At 37.4% G+C, this 27,961-nt stretch overlaps 1 protein-coding gene across 3 annotated transcripts; it reads right to left on the bottom strand.

Annotated features, from left to right (window-relative positions):
• Nucleotides 1-365: 365 nt before the first annotated feature.
• LIN9 (lin-9 DREAM MuvB core complex component) lies at nt 366-27,528 on the bottom strand. Of its 3 annotated transcripts, XM_081124039.1 has the most exons (16): nt 27,432-27,502; nt 25,033-25,159; nt 21,083-21,115; nt 19,562-19,656; nt 17,332-17,436; nt 15,190-15,323; nt 13,879-14,004; nt 12,201-12,358; nt 9,778-9,911; nt 8,071-8,190; nt 7,692-7,793; nt 6,937-7,017; nt 3,736-3,861; nt 2,579-2,758; nt 2,305-2,402; nt 366-1,820 (listed from the first exon to the last, which is right to left on the bottom strand). In XM_081124039.1, the coding sequence occupies exons 2-16, from the start codon at nt 25,064-25,066 to the stop codon at nt 1,715-1,717; spliced, it is 1,632 nt and encodes a 543-aa protein (XP_080980165.1). In that variant the 5' UTR covers nt 25,067-25,159; nt 27,432-27,502; the 3' UTR covers nt 366-1,714. The 3 variants fall into 3 exon arrangements, with proteins under 3 accessions (XP_080980165.1, XP_080980164.1, XP_080980166.1); XM_081124038.1 differs by lacking the exon at nt 25,033-25,159 and having other exon boundaries at nt 27,432-27,528; XM_081124040.1 differs by lacking the exons at nt 13,879-14,004; nt 25,033-25,159 and having other exon boundaries at nt 27,432-27,528.
• Between the last annotated feature and the right edge of the window lie 433 nt (nt 27,529-27,961).

Consider the following 27,961-nt stretch of genomic DNA (forward strand, 5'->3'; position numbering starts at 1 on the left):
CCTGGATCCTAGGTCGATGCTCAACGGCTGAGCCACGCCTGGCCGGGCGACAAATAAGTATTAAGAAATATAAAATGTAAAAATACTTACCTAATGCTAGGCAGAAAATATTAAAATTGACCTTTCATTAGGTCTACAGTAAGCTGAATAACTTGCTTGCTTAGCATTTTCCTCAGTCATTTACTCAGGGTTCGAAAAAACTCCACCTTAAAATAATATTGGATAGCACTGTAATTCAGAATGAGTTGGTAATTAATCTGTAGTTTCCCCTAAAAATAAAATTTAGTAAAAATTACAATTCTTTAAAACTTCTTAAATAGGACTACTTAACAACTTATATTAACTAAATAAAAATGTAGACAATATTAATTTTCATAGATCAATTTATTTAGAATTACAAATATTAAGAATAAAAGATTTATGCTTTTCTTAATTAACATAACAGTTGAGCTAAATATAAACTCTGCACTAAAGTTCTGCAGTGGCACAGAATATGGAAGCATTTTTAAACTATACAAAAATTTCAAATGGAAAATAATCTTGTTTCAGTTTTATTATACATTAACATATAAAAAGCCTCATTTTATGAGACATCTAAAGGAATTAAAGCCACTTCTACAGCTATATCTTAAACTCCAAATCTGAAAACAATTTATTATATTTTGACTTTATAATATTCTATATTAAAACAAAGAGAATTCCAAATACACACTTTTTACAAGATTAATATTTTAGGCAGGGTTTTCCTTAAAAAACAAAACAGAAAAACAAAACCACAACCAAATATAAACCTTTTATCTGTATTTCACAGGACTGGTTATTATATGTTTTCCTTATAAAATCTTTTTACTTTATAAATGGTATATTGTTGGATTTTAACCAGTAATCTGGTTCAAAAGTTGTGCAAATAAACAAAAAATATGAAAATAGTGTGTTATCAGTCTTTTTTTAATAAATCTCATAACAATAGCATTCTGCCCTGAATTGACGGGAAAAGACATGCCAAATCCATGTGCTGAAATTCAGCATTTTGCAAGTAATGTTTTTTTCCTGCTCCTTCATTTTCTTTCAACAGACAAACAACAAAGGTTTCTTTTATAAATTATGATAAATTAAAATATTTATTATTATAAAATGATCTACAGAACCATGTCACACTGCAAGTATATACTCTATATACTTGTACAGTCCGTATTTTCCATCTACATTCCAGTGCCTTCCTTCAACTAGGACTTCCCATAGCTCATGTTCTTTTGAAGACTGAGATGGTGATCGACTAAATGAACCGCAGGTGTCATTTTCTAGATGGAATTTCCACGTTGCCACGCATGTGCAGAGGAAGACCGTGTTTCTTCATGTCCTCCACTACAGCTGTCTGCACATGTAGGGTTGAATTCATGCACATTAAAAAAACTGTCAATGTATTCCTCTCCATGGAATTATGTTCAGACATTTTCAGTTCAAAAACTACTTGCTAATAAACATATGTAACACAAGCAATGTTACTGCAGCTGAATAATGAAAGAAAAATAAATATAACGGTGGTCAGCAATGCTGGGTTAAGAAGCAGTACAGTATATTAAAATGCCTTTTTTGGGGATATAAATTTCCCTTGTTTTCCAGCAGTTAGGTTACTTGGTGTTGGAAGCCTATATAGAGGAAAAGAACTTCTCGAAACACTGTCCTATGCAGTTGGAATAACTAAGTCTTCTACTCAGTCTCTGTTGGTGTTATTTGCTGCAAAGGCATGTAAGTTTCCCATCTGGCTCAGGCCGCTCTGAATATGTGCAACATGGATTTCTACATTATTCTGAAAGCAACTAAAGAAAGAAGAAACACAGTTAACTGCTTGATTTCACAAAATTAAAAACAATTTTTACAAAAGGAAAAGCTGAATGTTATTAGGAAATAGCTAAGATGAGGCTCCCAGGGAAGGAATAAATCTCCCCCTCACATTAGCCCTAATTCTACATCAGAACTAACGGAAAAAGTATGCTTGAAAGAAGCAAAGATCGAATGAGTGACAGAGGATGAGCCTCTTTGATCGGGAGTCCCTACTTCTAAGTTGAACCTCCATCTAAACCAAAACCTAAATATTGTGTCTTCTGATTCCTTTATATAAAAACTCCATGTGAAGTTTCTATTCTATCGATAGACTGAATATAACTGAAAAGCTCTTCTACAATTTATTTAAAGGATACAAATTATATAAATATTTCACAAATATGCTTAATTCTTAAAACTGGTCCTGGAAATCACTATGAATTTAATATAGAAATGATGAGGGTACATCTAATGAATTACCTGATATTAGAAACATCTATTGTACTCTTGATATCATTCAGTGAATCTGTAAGTGATTTGAATTCGAAGGAATTCAGGTCTCCTCCTTCTGCTAGACACTAAAGGGAAAAAACATTCAAAATTTGAGGGGAAGGATAAAAAATTTTTTAAAATTCAGTTACAGTTCAATTACAGACAAGAAAATACCTGATATAATCTATGTGCCACAATTTTTAGCAACAAATAGCATAGTTCATTTAGGTGTCAAAATTAAGAAAACATTTCCAAAATTTACCTTAATTTGTAATAAAATCGCTGTAAGCCTGGAAATAAGGTCCGTCAGATTTTTATTTTCAACACAGGGCTGTCCTGTTGAGGAATTTGCGTGCCGAACGATTTCCTGCGCCTCCTCCTCACACCTTCGTCTCATGTCTGTAGGCTGATCTGCAGGCTGGAGCCCCTGGTCTGGAGCAAGCTGAATGCAAGGATTGAAATGTAAGATGTACATTCACAAGGCCACACCATTTGTGTGTGTGTGCCGGTTTTAGATTTGGATTTTTACAAAACTAGCATTTATAACAAAAATGATGTGCCCTCTTACCTTAGAAGTCTTTTTCTCCTATAACAGTTTTCTAAAGAAAATAGGACAAAAACTCTAGATAACCTTTTACCCAGATTCACTAACTGTTTACGGCTTATTTCACTTAACATTTGATCTCTTTGTTGGTGTATATGAATTCTTTTCCCTTACACTCGTTATTCTTAAACACTCATATTTCCTAAGTACAAGGATATTCTCTTACATAAGAATAGTGCAATTATCACACTTGGGAAATTTAACATTGATATAATACTATTTTCTAACAGTCCATATTCAGATTTCTCAACTGACTCAATGACTCTTCCAAATAGCTACTTCCCCCCCGAATACATCTGCCTGTCATGTCTCTTTAGATTCCTTTACTCTGGAACAGTTCCATAGTCACTCATGACCTTGATACACCAAGGCTGCCAAGGTTTCAGGTTTGCCCTCTGGTCAAGGCACATGCAGAAATCAACCAATGAATACATGAGTAGATGAAACAACAAATTAATGCCTCTGTCTCTCTGTCTCCACCCCCACCCTTCTTCTTTCTCTCTAAATTCAATAAATAATTAAAAAAAAAAAAAGAGCAATTGTTTTTCTAAATTTTTTTGGAGAGCTCATCAGTTGTAATCCAAGCAAACAAACAAATAAAATCAACAGAACTGATAGCTCACTGGATATAAAGCACTGTTCGACACTGATACTGTAAGGAATAAAAATACATAAGAAATATGGTTTTGTTAAAGGATTTTATAAAGATATTGGCTTAGTTTGGATTTTCTAAAATGTGAAGGTAACAGTATTAAGTGTCAAATGAAAGCGTAGAGGACACATCCCCCCGAGGGAAACGCATGCGAACGACCCACCTCGTAGCAGTACTGCTGGACTTTATGCAGGACTTTGTTTAAGTCCTTGTTCAGCTGCTCCAGCTCCAGAACGATGGTTGCGTATCTCCGCTGAAACTCAATGCCGATGGGCATGGAATAGGACTTCTGAGGAGAAAGAATCAAATTTTGATATGAGGTTTTTGAGCAGTACAATTTCAATGATATAATGAGAGATCTGATTTATCCAATATAAACTAAAGCTTATTAGAACAGTCAACACTCAATGCCATACTGTGTGTGTCATAAACAACATTATGTATTGTTATTTAGAAGACTGTCTTTTCTTGAGGATAAATAAGTGTATAATTTGGCAGACTCAGAACTAGTTAAACAAAATCAAAATAATTAAAGGTTCTGTATCATCCTGCACAGAGTTCATTAGAGGGTGTCAAAACCCTGATCCTCAACTTTTGTGTTCAACAGTTTTATGAGTTGTTTAAAAAGACATACAAGGACTTTACATACATATATCAAAATGTACAAAGTAGGGAAATGGCTACTATGTTAGATACATTAAGTATCTAGATGGACAAAAATTAGATTAATGGTTACCTAGGTATGGGGTGGGGGGAAGTGTTTTGGGAGGAAATGAGGAGAGACTCCTAAAAGGTATGGGATTTCTTTGGGGTATAATGAAAATGTTCTAAAATTGATTGTGATGACTGCACAACTTGTGAATTGAACTGTAAACTAAAAACCACTGAACTGTCCACTTACTGCAAATAGGTGACTTATATGGTATGTGAATGCTATCTCAATAAAGCTGTTATTTATAAAACCCTGCCCTTTTAAATATGTTACTATAATTTGGTTTTCTATCCATCCCTCTTATAATCAACTAGTGTGCCTTAGGCAGCCACATACAGGTTGAGTGTGACATGCAACATGGATTCTATTTTGAAGACCGGTTAACTGTTAAGCAGATTTCTGCAGAGATCCGTAATCCTCAAAATAAAAGAAGACAAAATGGTAAGGACAATTCTGACAATATATTCAGAGCAAGAAAACCAACTTTCACAGTGGTGAATATCTGAGAGGGAAGAAGCACAGAGCCTATAGTATTCAGTTTCCCAGAACTACTGACATGATTTTAAAAATGGGTAAGACAGAACTCCCAGGGATAAACTCCCTTTCCTACTCTAGAATTATATATTGCTGAGGCAATATATATTAATATATTAATAAATTCCACACACACGATTAATTTCTCTGTGAATGATCTATATGAGTATTCTTAAAATATTTGAATAATCCGAAATAGAAAAGGCATATTGAAATTAAAAATCTTAGACGAACTTTCACTGACTTTAATATGCTATATAATTTCACCAAGAAATGGTAGCTCAAACTTTAACTCTGAATGGACTTGATAAAAAAAACTTTTCAGGTATATGATTGAGAAATTTGTCCTTGTACTATAAAAGTGACTAAAGTATTTTAATATAATATAAAGCAATCCCCCCCCTTCACTTTACAAAGAGAAAGTTTAAACATCTAAGTTCATATTTTGACTATGTGCTTTGGCTTTAGTTTGCTTTTGCTGGGTAAAGTATGATATAAACAATTGAGCTGTCCAAAATTCAAGATTTTACCAAACCAGCATTCCATTTTCTTTGTAAATTCCATATGAACCAACTTTTGACTTTGTTGATCATCTCTATTTGAGATTTGTTTTCAATTTTATTACTTTTCTCTTTGGGTTTAATTTGCTGTTCTTACTCTAATTTCTTGAGATGGATGCTTAACTTATTGATTTTTCAGTCTTTTTTCAATTCAAACATGTTCTTTTATTCTAAAATAGGCATGGCTGCATCCCAATGTTTTGATGAATATAATTTTCAATACTATTCAATTCAAAGCATTTTCTTAGTCTCCCACATAACTTATTCTTTGATCAATAGTTTATTTAGTACTGCATTTAAAATTTTTCAAGCAGGAGATCTTTCTTCTTGGTATCCTTTTGTTATTAACTTCTAAGTTTATTTGTACTGTGATCAGAGAATATTCTGGAGAAATCTAAACATCCTGAAATTTGTTGAAATCTGATTCAAGGAGAGCATATAACTAATTTTTGTATATATTCTATGTGGGTTTCAAAAGAATAGTATCCTGTAGTTGGTAGGTGTAATATTGTACACATGCTAATAAAATTAGTTTGTTGACTGTATTTTTCAAATCTATATCCTTATTGATTTTCTGACTACTTGTTTTATTAGTTACTAAGAGGGCTATGGAAATTGTTCCACTATAATAGTGGATTTGTCTTTTTCCTTTGAGTTCTCCTGATTTTTGCTTTATATATCGGGAGGCTAAGTTATTAAGTACATATAAATTTCAAATTATTAATTTTGAAATTATACCTCTCATCATTAGGAAGCATGCCTCTTTCTGTCCTGTAATATCTGTTGCTCTGAATTTTTACTGTCAGATATTAACATAGTTATAAGACCTTCTGTTATTTTAAAACTTTGCACTGTGTATCTTTTCATACATTTACGTTTTTATCCTTTGAATGTCCTTTTATATCATGTGTCTCTTGCATACATCAGAGAGTTGAATTTTATTTTGCATCCAGTTTGGAAATAATACTGATAGCAAATGAAAAAAAATTTTTTTAAAATATATCTTTATTGATTTCAGAGAGAGGAAAGGAGAGGGAGATAGAAACATCAATGATGAGAGAGTCATTGATTGGCTGCAGCCCACAACCCGGGCATGTGCTCTGACCGAGAATCGAACTGCCTGGATCCTAGGTCGACGCTCAACCGCTGAGCCACACCCGGTTGGGTGCAAATGAAAATTTAAAAATAACATTTATCTTGCTTCTCTCTCACATCGATGTTTCTCTCTCTCCCTCTCCCTCTCTAAAAAATCAATTTAAGCCTGGCCGGGCGTGGCTCAGCGGTTAAGCGTCAACCTAGGATCCAGGCGATCGGGGTTTGATTCCCGGTCAGGGCACATGCCCGGGTTGCGGGCTGCAGCCAATCAATGACTCTCTCATCATTGATGTTTCTATCTCCCTCTCCTTTCCTCTCTCTGAAATCAATAAAGATATATTTAAAAAAAAAAAATCAATTTAAAAAATACTTTTTAAAACTAACATTTTTCTTCCATAAAATATTTAAAAATCCTTAAAGAAGCCCTACCATCTTAAAAGTAGACAAAGAAATAAAGCCTTACCAATTTTTCTGCGTCTGTGTTCATTTCCCTTAATTTCTTGATATGTTCCTTCTTGATCATGAGGATTTTTGATAATCTGGTCTATAGAGAAGGAAGAGATATTTTGAAACAAATAGAGGCATTTAAGTACATCAGTTAGACATCAAATTCCCAGTTTTTCACTAAGATATTTTAGCAGTAGATTTTAGTGTTTCAATATAAATACAGCACAGGCTTTTTATTTTTTAAATCTAACTGGCCAATAGGAAAATATTATTTAAAATTCACTGCTACCAGGACATGTCAAAAAGACTAAGGAGTCCATCCGAACAAGCTTTCACTGGCCGAAACTGGGACAATTCATTGACCACTAATAATAATAACTGCAGTGGATTAACACAAATATGAACTCGTGGATTTTAGCACCAATATGTTAAAATCCATGACTGCATACTGATACTTAAAAAAAATTTAACCACTGTTAGGACTCTTTCGGCTAATAAAAGAAGAAGGGACGATAGAATGAGAACAGCACCATTTTACCATCCTAATGAGTGAAGGATCTAGGCAGTGATAAACAGTGCCAGCTAACGTTATATTTAAAAAGAGATAAAATAGTATGAATCTCCTATCAGAACACATAACAAAGTTCTTAAAATCAATACAATGATTAAAAAAATTTAAATATTTAGTCATAGAAAAAACTTTCAACTTCAATAACACAAAAGACACTGACTTTTTTAACAAACAGTCAATATATTCAAAAATATTCTTACCACTTGAATAAGGAATTCTACTGGAAAACCACCTAATGTTTCAGTGTCAGAACCTGAAATCTTACTTCTCCAAGGTGACTGACCTAATAAAGGATCATTATCCTATGGAAATAAAAAGGAATCATTTAACCACTGACTGTTCAAACGGAAGTATCTTATATTTACATAAAGAGTAAATTCTATTACATTTAATATATTAAAAATCCTACAACAAGTATTTCCAGAGTTGAAACAACTATTTACTTGTCTTATTTAAAATTTGACAACTCAAAATAATGTGGACACCTCCTGAGTTGCTGTAATGGATGTATATTTCATAAAAACATAGTTTACATTGATAGTAGTCATTTAAATTACTGATGACATTTCAAAATGGTACCGTAGGTGGTGCTGGGAGAAGGGGAGGATAGTGTAGCCGTGGTGGAGTCATAAAAAACCGAGAAGGCCGCTGTTTTTGTCCAAAGGCAGCAATTGGCATCGTCTCATGAGGCTCGTTACTCTGTGGGAAAAGAGAAAGGTCCACAAGATTTGTAGAACTTTGCCAGTCATTTTAGTCTTATAAAACATTATATCTCTGCATGATATGCACTAGCTCATATGCTATGATTTTTAAGAGAATATATTATCCTACGAAGATCAAAGGGCTAGAACTTAAGTCAGAGTATGAAAATACCACCAAAAGACTGAACCCACAAAACAGAATTAAGAAAAAGACCAAAAGATCAAAACAAAGGATCAAAGACGTTGTCTCTGTGTTAAAGACTATCTGAACGTTACCTACTGTAATGAAAGTCGACTCTCTGGCCACAGAGGAATCTTTAGGTGCTCTCATAAGAGAACTTACATTGATGAAACAGAAAGCAACCATCCTTTTTTGAAAAGGGAGGTTGAACGATCTCAACCTTTAATGAAAAAACTTATGGTTGGTGTACTTTGCTCTATATTTAATCCAAATTTTATTTCTCTTATTTGTCCTCTCTAAAAATTTGTTTAATAAGGAAACCCTCACAATAAACAGAGTCGTAGTTTTTAAAACGTACGTATCAAAAAAGGAAGATTCTTTATTTTTGCACTAAGGAGATAAAGAAGTTTTGATTTTTAATTGCAAGTTCATGAAACTTAAAAATCAAGTATAAACGAAATGAAAAAAGGGACACTAAAGGTGAATAATTTAATTTCATAATGCTTAGAGGCAAACAATTTTGCTATAAAAAGTGTATTATTGTCTTGGTGGGGTAGCTCAGTTGGTTAGAGCATCATCCCAATACACCTAGGTTGCAGGTTCAATCTCTGGTGTGGGCACATACAAGAAGCAACCAATGAATGCATAAATAACTAGAACAACAAATAGTTTTTCTCTCTTTCAAATCAATCAATAACATTTTTTTTAAAAGTTCATTATTCACTTTTTAAAAGCTTTGTTTGATTGCAGAGATTAGTTCTTAAAATTATTTTAACTTATTAGAAAGGTGTATAATTTTCATGACATTGCTAAATCTAGCATGATTGTGAAATAATGGCCCCATAGTTTAACAGACTGTATCAAAAATTCAAAGGCTCTGAATTCTAGTCTCAGTCCATCAGGAAACCAGCTCTAGAGCCTTGACTAAATTACTTACAGTAATTTGTAATTACTATGTCTCAGTTTAATCACGCAAAAAGTGGGGATAATTAACACCTACCTTATATAACTCTGAGGATAAAACAGGAGAACAAATTTTAAAGTGCAAGATGTTACTTCCTACTTTAAACATCATTTTGTAAGAAGACTGTACTTTAACAAAACAGCTGGAATGAAAGTGCTGCGCAGCTTATTCCCCAAGATGATCTCGTCAGAAGTGATCGGTTTTGTCACACTAAAGTGCTATGTGGTTAAGGTACAACAGAGAAATGACAGATTCTCAAAAATGTGGAAGACTGAAGTATAGTTCCGCTTCAGGGGTCCAGTAGGCAGGACTTGTACCCCTAAGGATCTCTGCCTCAGTAGAACTGAAATCTTGATTCTATCATACAGCACAATCTCTGAGAAAATTCTACATAATATGTTTAATGGGCATAATGTACAAACATGTTATGAAATACTTACAAGAACTTCATAGTCAGGGATAGTATGGGTTCCAAGCCCTGCCCTATCAAAAGTTACTCTGTAAGTAGCGTTAAGAGTGTCCACAGCATCTATTTGTCCAGTGAACAGACCGTCATGAACACCACGTAATCGTGCTGAGAAAAGAACCAAAAAGGAATTATGTTTGGAAGATACAAAGAACTGTCAAATATAAAACTGCTCAAAGCATGTAAAACATAGGAAGCATAGTATTGTTGTCTATTACAGATTCAAAAATTACACACTTTATTTTCAGGTTAGAGAAACAAAAAAATTTTTTGAAACAAAAAACAAAACTATGAATGTCAATCCCTACTTTGATATATGGATGAAATCACAAATCTACCAACCTAAAAACAAAATATTTTAAAATCATGGCTTTAAACTCTGAATTGCAAAACAATAAATAAATAACAAAAGGACTTTAGTCATTATGCTAATGGGGGGAGGAGAGAGACAGGGGTGCTGTGAAGAATGAGTACAGGAGGCCTGAGACTGCTACCCTTAGAAGGGCCCGCCTGGGCTGGCATCTGGGAACTTGAATTTCCAAAGTGTTCCCATACTGATAAAGGTGGTTTTCTGTGCCTAGAATGTTTGTGAAAACAATGAGATTTATGCTGTACACCTGCTTTCCTTTAGGAGTCTGAAATTCCAGTATGTGCTTTGCAAGGGTACCTATGTGACCTGTCCCCAATAAAAACCTTGGGGACTGAATCTCTAACAAGTTATTTTGGTAGACACCTCAAGTGTTGTTATAACTTGCTGTTGGAGGTATTAGGGAAGTCATGTGTGACACTACAGGAAGGAGATTCTTGGAAGCTTGCACTAGGTTCCTCTGGACTTCTGCCCTATGCACCTTTTTCCTTTACTAACTGTATCCTTGTCTGTAATAAGCCAAGGCCATGAGTGCTGAGCACTCTGAATCTTTCTAGTGAATCACCAAACTCGGGGGTAGTCACACAGATGAACTTCTGTATCACTATTATTGAAATCCAGTCTGAAATAACATCAGGAAAATCCAAGCAAGGACCAGCAAGAGTGAAAAAACATAAGAATAGCATTTAAGGCATTAAATTAGGCAAAGTGACACATTTTATATGGACAAAAAAAGTACAATACAGTATCATTTTAATTAACACAAATATTCAATGTAAAACTGCTGAAAAGAATCAACTGATTTAAAAAAACAATTGTAGACACCTAAAATATTCTCAGTCTTTGATAGATCAATGAAGGGAAAAGTAAACAGGTTATACAGAAGATATAAGTAATAAATAAATAAAGTTGAATAAACGAGCATAAACATAGAAAAGGACTTCCAGTTACAACAGCATGAAGAGGTTGGTGATTTTTCTCTGAAGGGACAAGTTTACACCTGCACGCAGTCGTCTGTGACAACCATCAGGGCCGTGTAAATGGATCAAACGCAGACAATTACGAAATGTTCAGTGTTAAAAGACAGCTGGGGCTTCAGTAAGGTCAGGGAAGCAATGGCCTTTTTGCACGAGGCTGTTCATGCCCCACATTACCTCCAACTTGGTTGGTGAAAATGGTTTTACTAGTGTAATGGCTGGTCAGGAAAACAAGCAGTGTTGTTGCCATACGGAGTAGACGGGATGTGGACCAGTGGGTAAAAATGTGTGACTTTGCCAGTTAAAAGTGGTGAACTAAATCAGGAAAGAATAAGAAAAACCTGCAGCTTTTGTAAGCCCATGGGGTAGTCCTGGCTGAGATGAGCAGCAGAACAGCCAGAAATTTAACAGGGTGATCCTGGAAACTAGAGAGCCATAAAAGGGCTGAAGTAAGGTCTCCATAAATCCTGGGCTAACTGGAAAACTACATGGATGGGTGGGGGACACCTAAGAGAGTCTGGTAAAAAGTCCCTGATTAATCCATTTCTCAAACCCTTTCAGTACAATTACCCAGTCACTTAACACCTTGCTATTTTTTGTACTACATAAGTTGCGATTTTAGTTTACCAAGTTCTTAAAGATTAATTTAAACTTGGTTTTGGTGGTACTTTCTCTCCATGTTATAGCTGAAGTGGATATATAGAATCACATCTATAAATTGACAAAATTTATACCCTTAGAAAATTGTGACCAAACTACCTAATGCATAATTTAGTTTTATTGAGTCATTAGAAATGGACTATTTCTAGACCTAAGGATCATAAGAAATATGGTGTTTGTGGACAACACAGAAAAGACTGCTTAAAAAAGGAACAAAATAGAATAATTTAAAATTTTGAAATTTAAACAATCCACAGATGAACAGTAATCTCTACAGTATATTGCTATAGAACTATAGTTTGAGCTTTCTAAATTTAAAAGCCATTTCTCTCATAGAGGTTATTTTAGAGAAAAATTACAAGTCAAAATATTAATTAGCTTATCTTTACTAACCTGTAACTTTGGTTCCAATAACCAGGGGCAAAGGAATCTCATCTGGGAGATCTTTGAATTGTGAAAGATCCGCAACTTTCCTTTGTTGTAAGAGCCGGATTTTCTGCCGTTTCTGTTTTAATGCTGATCTCTCTTCCTCAAAAAATGCAGAAGAACATCTAGGATAAATTATAAAAATAATATAAAATGAGAACTATCCTATACAAAAGTGTCAAATCAGACCATCCATCTCATTGTTCTTTCTTCCTCGCACTCTTGAGTACTGTATTTAAAAACGGGTTCATAGAAATATTCATTTCCTTCCTAAGTAAATTACATCTTTTTAAAACCAGGGCCTTGCAAGACTCAAAGATATATAAGCAAGTCTTGGTTATTCCTTCCTACAAAGCAGGAGGATCTGTTCACATCCTTTGACAAAACTGTAGCTGGATCCCAGGTCTTCTCTTAAGGACAAAGTCCAATTTTAATATTCTATTCAGGAGAACATGACATTTTCCTGCACATGGATGTTTATAGCAGCTTTATTCCTAATTATCAAAACTTGGAAGCAACTGAGATGCCGTTCAGGAGGTGAATGGTATATCCAGATAACAAAATATTATTCACTGCCAAAAAGAATGTGCTATCAAGCCATGAAAAGACATGGAATAAACTTAAATACATATTACTAAGTGAAAGAAACCAATCTGAAGCAAGATCATCTTTAAATACAAAGGATAAAACAAAATATTACCAGTTCAATTAAAATTTATCCTGTATTTCATCACTATCTCCAGAAATTATTAAAATTAATTTCCATTTCTACTTGGACATGTAACTTTATTATTTCTAGGCCTTCCTTGAATTTTCCCACCATTTAAAATAAAAAATCTTGCCCAGCCAGGCGTGGCTCAGCGGTTGAGCATCGGCCTGGGATCCAGGAGATCGTGGTTTGATTCCCGGTCAGGGCACATGCCCGGGTTGCAGGCTCAGGGGGCAGCCGATCAATGACTCTCTTATCATTGATGTTTCTATCTCTCTCTCCCTCTCCTTTCCTCGCTTTGAAATCAATAAAGATATATTTAAAAAAATAAATAAATAAAAATAAATAAATAAAATAAAAAATCTTGCACATGCTTTTTACTAAGGCAGGTAGACATAATATGAGAACTAATGATCTAATCCTAATATATTTCAAGAGTCCATTCAAAAGCAATATAAAGTTTTAAGATGTGTTAGAAAGCAAGTTAACACTGGAAAAGGAAAAGTCATTTCTAGGAAAGTAACTATTAGATAAATTCATTTAATTTGTTTTTATATAAAGTAAAATAAGGCTCTTGAAGTAATAAAAAGAGTTTCACAGAAGATTAAGTAACAATGTATATATAACTGTATAGCTCATTAAATACTTTTTAGTGCATTCTTAAATATTTTTGGAACACAGTGGGTATAGATAATTATCTATAACAAAATTATATTCAAAACCTATGATATAAACAAAACTGGAATTGCACATTTAGTTATAAGATGTGTAAGTACAAAAAGCCCTTACTTTAAGTTGGTTAATAGAATATATTTAACATATAATTATTCTGAAAACTTATGTTTTAGTACTAGTCCTCTTGAAGATTAAAACAAAATCAATGTAGTAATGATACTACTGACTTATTGATTTTATTTTAAACAAAAACTTTATTACCTCCGTGGTTTTCCCATAAGCCGCCTGATTTTTCCCCATTCTACTCTTGTTAATTTTCTTGTTTTCAAATTAGGAAAAGATTCCTTTAGACATACACAGAAATCATTATCACCTTCAAACAGTGGTCTATAAAATAGAAATGATATTTTAATGGTTAATATACAATATGTTACTTAAGAGACATAAAATTAAAAATATGCATTTCAATTTTCAACATCAAACCAATCACAAAATTCCAAACTTTCACTTCTACCCAAATCATATACACAACAGGTACACATTCAAAGTGTTAAAACGAAATTAAATCCTTGGCATTTGTGAAAAAAATGTGTAAAAGTTACTCAGGAAATACTGTCTGTGCTTGAGATGTCCAGGAGACCCGGATTTTTGTTAAATATCCTACAGGAGTATATCCTCTGGGGGGCTATCCTGGCCCTGGCATTGTAGCTACAAAGTATCTGCCCCAAAGGTAAAACCATCACCAAGGAATCCTCTTTGAGATTAAATCAATTTTAGAAAACTGGAGCTCTCCAGAGAGTTAGGTTGGAATTCAAGAACTCATCACACTAGGACACCCTCAGAGCTTGCTCAAATAAATACCTATGGAAAATCTGTGGACAAAAATAAAACAATTCTATTCAAGAGTTTGGGCAACCAGGAACCAGCAATGATACACAAAGGTTTGGGGCTTAAATATGAACACTCACGAGATTCACAAGATTCAGAGCAGGCCATTGGTGTGGAAAGCAGAGAAGGGAAGTAAAGGTAAGTAGCCAGCAGAGCAACCACCAGAGCATGCGTTAGATTAAGATGGATGAGAAATCAGAATTTTTCCTCAGCAAATTCTGTTGTTGAATAGATTTCACCCAAATCTCTTAATGTTTTATTTAAACATTTATGTGTAACTAAAGTACGTAAGTACTACCACATGAGAGACTATCTTCCTAAAATCTTACTGAATCAACTATTTCTCTACTACTATACAAGCACTTAAAAATCTGAAGATGTGTGAAACAAGTCCCATTCATTGCAAACAACGGTGCTTTGTTTCCTAGTCTTTGTAAATTACAACACAGAAATTATACTTTCATTTTATTTTTCACTAAAAAATGTAACATCTTCTTCCTCAAAAGAGGAAAAGGTGAGGAAAACTGTAAGAAATGGAAACGGATCAAACCCGAATGAGGAACAGGAGTAGTTTAGGACAAAGTAGGACCAAAATGGGCCACAGAAAAGATTGTAGCTTGTAATGTTTGAAAAACTTAAATTTTCAGCTCAAGTAACAGTCATGATATAACCGATGATACATACTTATCTATATTTGAGTAGAACCACTCATATATGCACCATTTATGTGCTTTGGGAAGCTTCAGTAGGTTACGTAATCGAAAACCAATCTTCTGTGAGGCTTTCTTATCTGGTGTTGACATTGTTGCTGTAAATTTCTATACAATAAAAAAGTAGAGATTAATTATAGTTCCACTAAGTAAAAATGAGCATCTATAACATTGAATACATTTGTAAAAAGGTAGATTGTGGTTAAGTACTCAAAAAAAATTAAACAGGCCGGTGTGGCTCAGTGGACTGAGCATCGCCCCCTGCACCAAGAGGTCACCGGTTCAATTCCGGGTCAGGACACACACCCAGGTTTCAGGCTCGATCCCCAGCAGGAGGCAGCTGATCGATGTTTCTATTTCTCTCCCTCCCTCTCCCTTCCTCTCTCTCTAAAAAATCAATAAAAACATTAAAAAAAATCAATATTCAACATGAAATTTTGGTTATTACTTAATAAACATTCTAATTAATTCTAACAGAGTTAATTAAAGCCTCCAGTTTCATAACATATTCTGACAAGGAAGGTGAAATATTTGCACTGTAGTACAGCTTAAATTAAGGTGTGCAGGAAAAAGATACTTGTGAGAAATATTCCTGGAGTTCTTGGGCCAGAAAAGACCAGTAAGAACTCTGCTACTCTTGAGAGGGTGAGAGAAAAAACATGCAAGCAAGCACTAGGCCTAGATGGTTTCCAACAAATTTTTATATCAAACCAGAGCTCCAATGCTATTGTTTTAAATCACTGATGAAGAGAAACAAAAGTTTCAAACTATTTTTATAAAGACAACATAACATAGATAATAAAATCTGCCCAAATATAATAAAAAAAATCTCAGCAAATAGTACTCATTTCTGTGAATTTTAAAAATGCTTGGAAAAGATATTCAGTGTTCATGGACTGCAAAAATTAACACAGGGTGGGACAGAAGTAGGTTTACAGTCATTCATATAGCAAATAATAATTAATAGATAATACAATACACTGTGTTTCACATACTTACAACTGTAAATCTACTTTTGTTCTACCTTGTATTGTTAAAATGTCCATATTACCCAAAACTATTTAGATTCAATATAATCCCTATTAAAATTCCAATGGCACTTTTCACAGAAATGGAATCAGCAATCCTAAAATTTGCATGGAGCCGCAAAGACTCCAAATCTCCAAAGCAATCTTGCTCGTGTAGGAGGCAACCAACTGACGAGTCTCTCTCTCACTGATGTTTCTCTCTCTTTCCCTCCCTCTCCCCCTTCTACTCTATCTAAAATCAATGGGAAAATATCCTCAGGTGAGGATGAACAATAAACAAACAAAAATGACAGGGAAATAGGGAATAACTAAGTCAAAAATCATGAATTTGATAGAAAAATTACACTGTTCTTGAAGTTCACATTTCCTTACCCAGTTTTCATTCACTGCTTTGATTCTTACATGTCCACTATAACTTTTTTTTAATAGATGTCAAAAATGAAAAAAGAGTTACGATTTCATGCCATATATTTTCCTCTTTTGGATAAAGGAAGTCTTCAACATGCTTCCCTCAGTGGTAAAGTAAAATCCCCTCTCATCTCCATGCCAAACCCCAAACTGATTCCATACTGCCATATCCATTTGCTTAATGTCCACTATCTATAACCGTGCTTACAAGAAAGTGTGTATTGTAAGACTGAGGATTGGCTTTCTACTCTGGTTTCAAGTCCATCAATAAAACAATGACCTTTTCTAGGTAACTAAAATAGGAGCTGAGCAGGAGCACTGATTTAAAGAAAAGAACTTGTGCCCTAGCTGGTCTGCTCAGTGGTTAGAGCGTCAGCCCACAGGCCAAAAGATCCTGGGTTTGATTCCGGCCAAAGGCACATATCTCGGTTGCAGGCTTGTTCCCTGACCCTGGTCGGGATGCATGCAGGAAGCAGTCCATTGATATTTCTCTCTCTACCCCCTACCTCCCCTTCCACTCTCCCTGAAAAGCAATGGAAAAAATATCCTCAGGTGAGGATTTAAAAAAAAAAAAATTAAAGAACTTGTTACTCAAAATGTAACAGAATAAATATAAAGTTATTACCCTGAGCAATTGCTCACTTTCCACCACGTGAAACAACACTTTAGCACACACATACCTGTGGAACCATTGCAACCCTCTGGTTTCTTTTAGGTGATCTTGTATTTATTTGTCTGTCATCTTCATCAGAAAAGAGTCGACTTCGTTTTGAATTTCTGAAAGGCTATGATATAAATTTTTTTATTTCATGAAAAGACTAAACGCTTCCATTTTTGTTCCAATATAATTCTATATTGGAAAATACAGCTAACTTTGAATTATCAGTGAGTAGTACAGAAGGATGAAGTATGGGTAATACAAAGTACACAAAATCAAATACAAATGATCTTAGATTTAGAAAGCAGTAAGATACATATTTATGCAATTTGTTTACAAATAAACCACCTAGCTAATGATTAAAACTAGAATCCAGCCCGGCCAGGCGTGGCTCAGCCGTTGAGCGTCGACCTAGGATCCAGGCGATCGGGGTTCGATTCCCGGTCAGGGCACATGCCAGGGTTGTGGGCTGCAGCCGATCAATGACTCTCTCATCACTGATGTTTCTATCTCTCTCTCTCCCTCTCCTTTCCTCTCTCTGAAATCAATAAAGATATATTTAAAAAAAAACAACAACAGAAAACTAGGATCCAAATCTCCTTAGTACACTGGCAGCCTGGAATGAAGATAGGAAAATAAATTCTGGAAACACCAGTTCTTATTATGCTGCTGTTTAGATTAACACCAGTTGGGTATATCACAAGATATGTCTATTGCATAGGGCTGGGCTGGGGCAAAGTTACTAGATCATTCTAGAGGGTAAATCTAAATGTGTATAATGTTATACCAGATCTTCTGTCAAAAATTAACAGAATTTCCATTTGTTAATGAAAATACAAGATACCTATAACAGATACCTGATAAATGCCTGTAAAACTAAAAAAAATTTTAAGTACCTGAAGTACATCATATTACTTAAAAGCCTATAATATAAAAAATTTTACAGTCCATTCTAGGTTCAGAGGCCTCATTAATAAAGAAGCATGACAGAAGTAACATTCCAATAGTACCTGCGTTCTTTTTGAAATCCTTCTTCCACTATTCAAGATAGAGTTTCCTGCCTAGTCAGAAGGAAGGCAGGTACAGAGGGCTAGCAACATATGGGCAGCATCCAATTGGGTCAATGCTAGAGGTATGGATCCTTGAAATTAAACCCATGGAAAGCCTCAACACTCCACAGCCCTGACGGAAAGTCCCTTCTCCCTCTCTCCCCCCTTCCCTGAGAGAAGGAAGGGAATGATGGTGGTAGAACTGACAGAGTGTAGAAAGTTCAGCACATTCGCTGTGGCCAGCTGCCCAAGTTACTGTGACCACTGCTGTCTATCTCAGCTCCAGGATTGTTTCATGATTGATCCCTAAAGCCTCCTGACTACCTAACTGGGCAGGGAAGTAGCAGAGGGCTCCCAAACCATTAGTCATGCCAACTATACACCCATCTCTACTTCCCACCCCTAAATGCAATTACCCGTGACCTACACAAGATTTTAATATCTTACCACTTATGTATATATCTTTTTGTAGAGCCATGAAAATTTTTACTAGCTAATAAAAGTATGATTTTGGGTTGTTGGGAGTTTTTCTGGTTTTGCCTACTTAAAAAAAACACTACAATTACTTAACAAATACTAATGATGAACAAATTATCACAGGCTACAGATTGTTTATCTATATATGAAAATATACTGCTCAATGACACTTAAGAGACTCAAATGCTTGCCCTGGCGGGGTAGCTCAGTTGGTTAAGAGTTCTTCCCGATATGTCAAGATTTCAGGTTCGGCCCAGCCAGGTGTAGCTCAGCGGTTGAGCGTCAAACTAGGATCCAGGAGATCAAGGTTCGATTCCCAGTCAGGGCACATGCCTGGGTTGTGGGCTCAATCCTCGGTTGGGGGCGTTCAGAAGGCAGCCGATCAATGACTCCCTCATTATTGATGTTTCTATCTCTCTCTCTTACCCTCTCCCTTCCTCTCCCTGAAATCAATAAAGATATATTTAAAAAAAAAAAAAGATTTCAGGTTCGATCTCCGGTCAGGGCACAAACAAGCAGCAACCAATGAATGCATAAATAAGTGGAACAACAAATCAATGTTCTTTTCTCTCTCTCTAAACTCAATCAATTAAAAAAAAGACTCAAATGACTGAAGTTGGGGAAAAACTTTGGAAAATTTTTATTGTGCTATAAGAACTTGCACATGACAATAATACAGACAATTTAGCTATCATGTTCTAAAGTGTGAGAAAACTAATTCCTTACCATTTCCACAGCAGAGCCTGTATTCCTGCCTTTCCAAACAGGTGTTTTTTGTAAAGAACTGAACTTTTCATTCCATGTGTTAGATAAGCTTCCCTCTGTAATAAATAATTATTACTAATAAGATTTAAGTTTAGTTCAAAGGATTTCATACTATGAACATTGCCTTTTTAATAACAGCAATATATCTGAAATATTTAGCAATATGAAAAAAATACAGATTGTAATAATTTTAGTCTATTACAAATAAAAATCTCTTCTGTGTTTTTTTTTTTTTGGTCCAACTCTAAATAACTTGGCAAGGCAATGCATCATGAAAATATTAAATATTAAAATGTGTGGCTTCTTTCTTCTTGGTTTTTAATAATTCCTCTATTCTAATTTTCCAAGAACTATCTCATAAATGCAATCTAACTGAAAGCAGGGCAATGAAAAAAGCTTCTTCTAACCTTGAATTTAGAGCATATTTCTAACTGTTTTCTGCCTCAATATATGAAACCCTTGATATCCAAAAATGAAATGTGTGGCGTTTCTGTTTTCCTTAATTCGAAGAAATGTCTTGAGTTGTATGCAACCAGAAGAGATTCAATCAACTGACTGATTAGTAATATTATGAAAAGAAGGATGAGTTTAATTTTTATAAAAAGAATATGTTTATACAGAGAGAGATAGAGAAACCTGGGATGAATGTACCAAACACAGTTAGTTTCATTTCCTTCTAGTTGCTCGCCAGCATTTTTTCTAATTTTTTCTATATGAAATTTATATCACTTGTATATATATATCTTTTAAATGATTTTAATACTGAGGAAAAATAATGAAATGCTTTTTCAGATGTATATTTTAATAAGTGCAAAAAAAGAGGTGGGGTGGGGTTGATCTTGGTAGGCAAATAAATTAGGGAAACTCTGGAAGATAAGTCTGAGGGATTTAATTTGATAAATTACCAATTCAAAGCACAACACAGTAGTTTTAAAAACTAGAAGTACTAAAAACTTTAAAATATCTATCTTGGTTTCAAATGTACTTACCCAGTAGAATCTTGCTCAAGAGGTAAAATTTCAAAATGAACTATATTAAGAGGGTTGGTCTAATGTACTACTTACAGAAAGAGTAAGACCAAGAAACATTATTTTTTTTCTCAGAAAATTACTATTGTTCTTTTAAGAGACTTGCATTATTACTTAGAAGGCAAGATTTTTAAAAAATAAACTATTATGCAAAAGTACAGCTTAGCACAATTGTTTAATAAATGTTTTAAAAATAAATGTTTTAAATCTAGTAAGGAAGTTCTTTAATCAATCAATAATTCTAGGGGAAAAAATTCTTAGTAATTTCTAACAACCCAGGACCAACTCTCATTAACAGTATATTAATTTAAATTTACCACCAGTGAAAACCAGTCCTTAAAAGCTATAATGAATCATAACTTAGAAAGAAAAGAGAAACAGTATATTCAAATTAGCTTAATGGATTAAATTTCTAGCTCATGCCATGCCTAAAGAATCATGCTGGGATCCTTACCTTTTAAACTGACAAGGGCTTTTGCTGAAGAGCCTGCAATTGAAACAAGTCAGTATTATTTCATGATCAGAGTAAGAGAAAAAGAACTTGGTTTGGGGGTAACAGTGATCCCCTTAGTTTTAGCAAATCATGTTGAGCTTGAAGTGATGGTGGGATGTGCAATTAGAAGTAACTAGCAGACAATTCAGGCTATGGACCAGAGCTCACAAGGTGAGGAGGAACTGGAGAGAGGCACTTGGGAGTCTTACTAACTTGTGAGACGCAGAGACCTTTCCTAGGGAGAGAAACGTGGAAAGAGGAAGACTAGGACAGATGCGATTTTGGATCTTCGTCCAGAGTGTGCTGTTGTTGGAGAAGGAAAGAGAAAGGGAACCAATATTTACGAAGGCAAAGACCAGAAGTGGCAATGGACTGGAGAAAGCAGAAGCGTCCCGGCACCGTCACAGCAGGCAGCGAGTCCCCTGGACGTCTAGAACGCAGGCGTGTGCAACACTTAAAGATCCAAGCTGCAAAAGGAGTTCAGAAAGGGCAAGAGGGACCAGCATGAAGTTGGATGGGCTCACTGACTAAAACAAACTTGAGTGTATATTAGAATAACCAGGAAGCTCCCCAAACACAAAGACTCTGTACGATGACAAAGGTCCTCAGGGATTCTGTGGCAGGTAACCCTGAGGCTCACTCAGAAACACCAAGCTTCTGTGTGAATACAGGACGGGGTCTATGGGTGGGGGGAGTAGGAGAATCGATAGGAGTTTTTATAAAAAAGGGAGAGCACTAAACTGAAATCTCTGAGTTGCAAAGAAGTCCAAGACATTGGAAAAGTAATAAAAGATGATCTCTGTCACTTACAGGTAGCATCTAAAAAACAAACAAACAAACAAACAAACTCAGCCAGGTACAAAGAAGAGACTGGTGGCTGCCAGGGTGGGGGAAACGGGTGACAAGGTTCACACTTTTAGTTGTAAGACAAATGGATCCTGGGGATGGAATGTTCTGCACAGTGACTATAGTTAACAATACTGTATTATGTACCTAAAAGTGGCTGAAACACATCTTAGAAGTTCTCATCACAAGAAAAAAATTGTAACACTGTGTAGTAATGGGTGTTTGTTAGACTTTTTGTGGTAATAACTTTTGCTATATATACGTACACCAAATCTTTATGTTGTACACCTAAAACAATACAATGTTATACAAGTTAATTATATCTCAATTTTAAAAATAAATTAAAAGGAAAAAAAAACCACACCCTTTCTATGCTCCAAAACAGGAACTGTTTAGAATACTTTTTTTCTTTTACTATAGTCAAATTATTTATCATTCTTTGTTTTCAATTTTGTTTTATTTTATAATCATACTTTCTCATCTCAGTAACTGTGACATCCATTTATGTTTGTAAGACTATAATCTAAACTCAGGCAGTAGTGAAGTTATTTGAAATGTGGTCAGTTACTTGCATTGAAAAAAGACAATTTTTTAAATAGCATGTTAAAATGTGTGCAAACATCTTTAAGGAGCCACTATGCCATATAAAAATCAATAAATAAAAGATGATCTCAGGGGATAAAGAATGAACATGGACTTAGTACAAAAATCAGTGAAGAAAGATTCTCCTTGGTGTTTAACACAAGCAGCAATGGGTTATGACTCATATAAATGGACAACAAATTTTAAATGAGAAGCAACAGATAAAGGATTGTAGTTCTGGCTATGAAATATTTTTATGTATCTCAGATCCTTAAACCTCAATTGACTTTTCTTCTACAGGGCAGAATGAGAGGCTTAAAGAACAGATATCCATCTACATCAAACCCACTGTTGCTTTTACTCTACCGTCTTGCCTAGATGTGGGGAATGGTTAACAGGACAACTTAAGAGCTTCTGTATGGCAAACTGAAGTTTAATGACCAAAGGCAATAAAGTTTTGAGGGAAGAAGTTGGGGAGAAATGCTGTAAAGTCTTGCTAAAAAACCTCAAACAACACAACTGGGAAGCAGCAGTAGTGGGCAGGATACATATCCATGTAGCGTAGCTACCATGAGAGATATGGTTCGTTGAGAAAAAGGAATAATCATGCACTCATTTGGTGAGTGTGTACAGACTGCCGACTGCATCCATCCCTGCTATAGGCACATGGGAGAAACGCCGAAGTCCCAGCTCTCATGGAATTCCCATTCTAGTGAGGAGAGACAAACAAACAAATGCTACATGAAAAAAATAATGCAGGAAAATAAGAACAGGGAATGTGGAGGGGCTGGGGGAGAGAAGACTACTTTTCTATAAAGTGCTTATGATTAGCTTCTCTGAAAGGTGATATTTGAGCAGAGATCTGAAGAAGAGGCGTGAGCAGCATGGATATCCATTTCTGCTCCATGAAGGCAGGAACTATATCTTAAGGAATCTGACCTACCACTTTTAACCTTTTATCTTTTTTGACAGCATTGCACAGTGGTTGAGAGCAGATTGAAACTAACTGTATTTGAATCTTGGCTCTCCCACATTCTTGCTGTGTTACCTTAAGCAAATTACGATACCTTTCTGTGCTGCTGATTCGTCATTTGTAAAATGGGGATTAAATGAGTTAATACATATAAAAGTGCTTAGAGAACAAGGCACATAGTACATGGCTGATTTTTATATCATGCTGTTAGTATTACTTTGATCAAACAACAATAACAACAACAACAACTATTAGGTTAAGAACATGAATTTTACAGAATTTAAGTTAGAATCCTGCTCTAACAGGGTATGTTCATTCATTCATTCATTCATTCATTCATTCATTCATTCATTCAATAAATATTCACTGAGTGCCTGACACAGCATTATTCTAAGGGCTGGGTTACCAGAACGAAAAGATAAACAAAGCGTCTGCTCTCAGGAAACTTACACAGTGGGAGGAGACACACAATAAACAAGCACAAAAAATGATAACTACACTCCTGGCAGTTGTTATAACCGAAATGAACAAGGTGATCTCAGTGTGGGGAGTTACTTTATACAGGGTAGTCAGGGAAGGCTCCTCTGAGGAGGGATCATCTGAAAGGGACCAACCATGAGAGAGCAGGAAATCAAATCTGGGTAGAACAGCAGGTAAAAAAGCCCTGAGGTAGAAAGTATTTGAGGTATTTAAGGAAGGAAGGGAGGCCACCGAGCTTGGGTAGTAGCTAGCAAGGGACAAATGGTACAAAAAAAGTCAAAGAAGTAAGCCAGGTGTTATGCATGGGACTGGAATGCAAGCATGAAGAAAAACAGTAATGTATCTTCTCTAGTGCAACGTCTAACCAAAGTTAACCAACCACAGTAACAAATGGAAAGCTGCAACTGTGACAGCTGCCACTGAGAAGTTACATAGGGGTAGGAAAAGATTTAATAAGAAGTAATCTTTGTCAGGGAGGACAGAAAATAGCTCTCTGAAGAGACTTAAAATGGGATCTAAAGGATAAGCACAAGTTAATCTGAAGTAAAGGGAAGGAAGAACATTACAAGTAGAGAGAAGAGCAGGTGCAAAGGCCCTGCAAAAAAAAAAAAAAAAAAAGGAAGCCTGGTGAGTATAAGGAATGAAAAAAATCAAATTTAGCTCAAATGGACAGAATGAAAGGAACAGTGCTACAAAATAAAGCCAGAGAGGTGCGGAGTGGCCAGACCATGAAGGGTCTTATAGCTACTAAAGTGTTTTAAGCAGCAGGATGACATATACATATATATCTATATATATATATGTAATTTTTGAAAGGATCACTCTAACTGTGCAGGTTGGGGTGGGATGGTGGGGTTGGGTGGTGGAATATGAAAGGCTGAAGTGATAGTGCAAATAATAGATGCTGACAGCTTGGGCTAGGGTGTAGTGAGAAGTAGGTAAACTCTTTTTTTTTTTGAAGGCAAAAGTTACAAGACTTAGTAAAGGCTTAAATATGGAAAGTAAAAAAGGGGGAAGTTCCAAATATAACCTCTAGGTTTCAGCTGAATGCATAGTGAAGCCATTCATTAAGACAGGAACCACTGGAAGTATCTCTGTCCTGGGATGGGGTTATGAGGTAGATCTTGAACCCGTGAAGTTTGAGGGGCCTCAGGCATCTAAGAGGAGATGTGAAACAGGCAAGAGATATCAAGAACAGGAGCTCAGAGGAAATATCTGGGCTGAAGATAGCCTCAGTTTCCTCATATATAAAATCAAACTAGTAAGAGTACTTACCTCAATTGAAATGAAGATTAAATGAGCAAATGCATATAATGTTTTGTACAGCAGCTGGTTTATACTAAGTACTCAATAAATGGTAGCTTTTAACCTTGATAATGTTATACTGGCTATTGTCTAATTTATTAGCTAGTACCCTTGATTAAAACTGGCAAAGAAACATATCACTCTTTCCTGTATCCCTTTTCAAGACTCAGCTCCACTTTCATTAATAATGCCTCTTACCCTACATTCAATTCCATATAAATCAAGTATTTATGTATATCTGGTTTCCGGCACTGTGTGACAAACCAGGTATGGCAATCCCTGCTTTCAACAAGCTGTGGTCTAGCTAAACAAGATATACCACACATATGCATGCCCCACCCCAATGTACCAGAGATGTGACAAAGTAACATAAATGATGTTATATAGTATGATAGTGTAGCTGGAATTTGAACCCTACTATGAGTCCCAAGTCTCTACAAAGATACAAAGTAAGTCCTCAATAAACATTTAATGATGAACAAATATTCCAAATGACAGTTGAAAGAAAACCACTTAAAACACCTCATTTTAACAGAATGAGTACAGTAACCAAATAACAGCTCTTGTGGTTGTGACTTCTAAGATGTGATAAAAAATTTTACAATAAAGAGAGCAAGGATTTTCAGATGACAAGCATACTGTGCTTAGTGGGCCCACCCTTACTTGGGAGCATCCTAAATCACAACCCACTGTATTCCCCAAACAAGAAACAGTAAAATTCCCCCGGTGCTCTACAGTCGCACGCTGTCCAACACAGTAGCCACTAGCCACATGTGACTATTTAAATTCAAATGAACGAAAATTAAGTAAAACTGAAAAGTCAATTCCTCAGTCACTCTAGCCACATCTGAAGAGTGCCACGGCCACATGTGCCTAGCGGCTACCCTATCGGACGGGGCAAGACATTTCCATCGCTGCAGAAGTTCCACTGGAACTTCGCACAGGCCTAGAGCAAATTTAAAATGCAAGCTCCTTAATACAACTTCTCACCAGTGCGGCAACTGAACTTTTATTTTAACTTTATAACACATTAGGAGTATATCACAAAGAAAACAGAACTGGCTGTCATTTGCCCCTTGCACAGATAACACTTAACAGTAGTGATTGAGCCTTTTTTTTGGGGGGGGGGGTTATACTAAAACTCTCAGAAGTGATATAAATACATAAACTGAATAGCGAGTGTGGGTCAGGACCTCCTTGTAATTAACTAAAATATTCGCCTTTTTTATACACTTCATGCGACGTTGTAAATTACATTAAGTCCTACCTACAGGGCTTCTACTAGGGCATTGGCGCTGTTACTGGCTCCACGGGAGAGCACGGGTCCGAGCCCGCGAGGGGGGGGGGCGCACCGCGCAGGGCGGGGGTCGGGAAGTGCGAGCAGCCCGGGCGCGGGGCGCACCCACGGGGAAAGATGCCCCGCGATTCCTAGGACACGATCGCGCAGAAAAAAGTCCAAGGTGGGACAGGGGCCACCTGAGCACTTGTGTACCCAGCCTGGGCTGCCTCGGGAAAGGTCCCCGGCCACCTGTGGTCCCGGGGGAAGGGGCCCAGCCCTCTGACACGGAAACACTTCCAGGGGTGGACACGCCGGAGGGGTGGGGGTGGCAGCGAGGACCACAGGTGCCTGCAGAGGCGGGGACTGTCACAGGACGCCATCAGAGGCTGATGCAAGAAGGGGCTGTGACCACCCCTCCCAGCCCGAGCCCTTCCCGGCCCCGGGACGGGCGAGTTACATAACCCGCCCCGCGTCCCTCCGCGCCGGGCGAGCGCTGCCGGCGGCGAGGACGGTGCCCGCGGCCAGGGGCCCCTCTTCCCCCGCCTCGGCCCGGGGCCCGAGTCGGGCCAGAGGCGCGGCCACCGCCTCCGCCCCGCAAGGGCTGGGTCCCCGGGCTTTCGGTTTCCGGCCCTGGCGCTCCCACAGCCCCAGAAACCAACACACAGACACCATAACAAAGGCGGCGACGCGGCGGCAACACCGGGGTGGGAGGGCTGGGGGGACCACGGTGGGGCTGGCAGTCAGCCCGCTGGCCGGGCGGAGGGCACGGCCGCCTGTCCCGGCCGGGGCCGCGGGCGGGAGGGCGGCGGGCGGGAAGAGGGGGGGTGCTTTGAGGTGCTACTCACTCTCGTCAGGCAACTGGTCGAGCTCCGCCATCTTGAACGAGCCGCGCCGCTTTTTCAAAGGCTGTCCGCCGCGGTGCATTGTGGGGCGGAGACTGTCTTTGCGAGGGAGGTTCGAATGCGGAGCTCGCTGCCCGCGGCGCCGCGTCCCGCCGCTCCCGCCGCGGCCGGCTGAGGGGCCGGGCCCCGCCCGCGCCCGCCCCGCCCCGGGAAGGAGGGGGCGCCGCGCGGGGGGCGGCGGCGCCTCGGCCCTTCGCCCCGCGGCCCGGCCGGAGGGAGGCGGCAGGGAGGCCGCGCCGAGAGGCCCGTCTCGCGCCGCCCCTGCCGCGGCCCGGAGCTGGAGCGCGGGGGGGAGCCGCGCAGGCTCCCGAGTCCCGCGGGCCCCGCCGCCGGCCCGCGCCGCCCGCCCCCTCCGGGGCTCGCTCCCGGCGCGCGGTTCGCGTCTCGCGCTGCAGCTGCGGGAACTGCAGGCTGTTTGTTCCGAGTGGGAAAGGGAGCGAAGGTGGGAGGGAGGGAGGCAGGGAGGGAGGCCC

The sequence above is a fragment of the Miniopterus schreibersii genome, assembly GCF_964146895.1.
Source record: "Miniopterus schreibersii genome assembly, chromosome: 21".
In the NCBI taxonomy this organism is placed as follows: domain Eukaryota; kingdom Metazoa; phylum Chordata; class Mammalia; order Chiroptera; family Miniopteridae; genus Miniopterus; species Miniopterus schreibersii.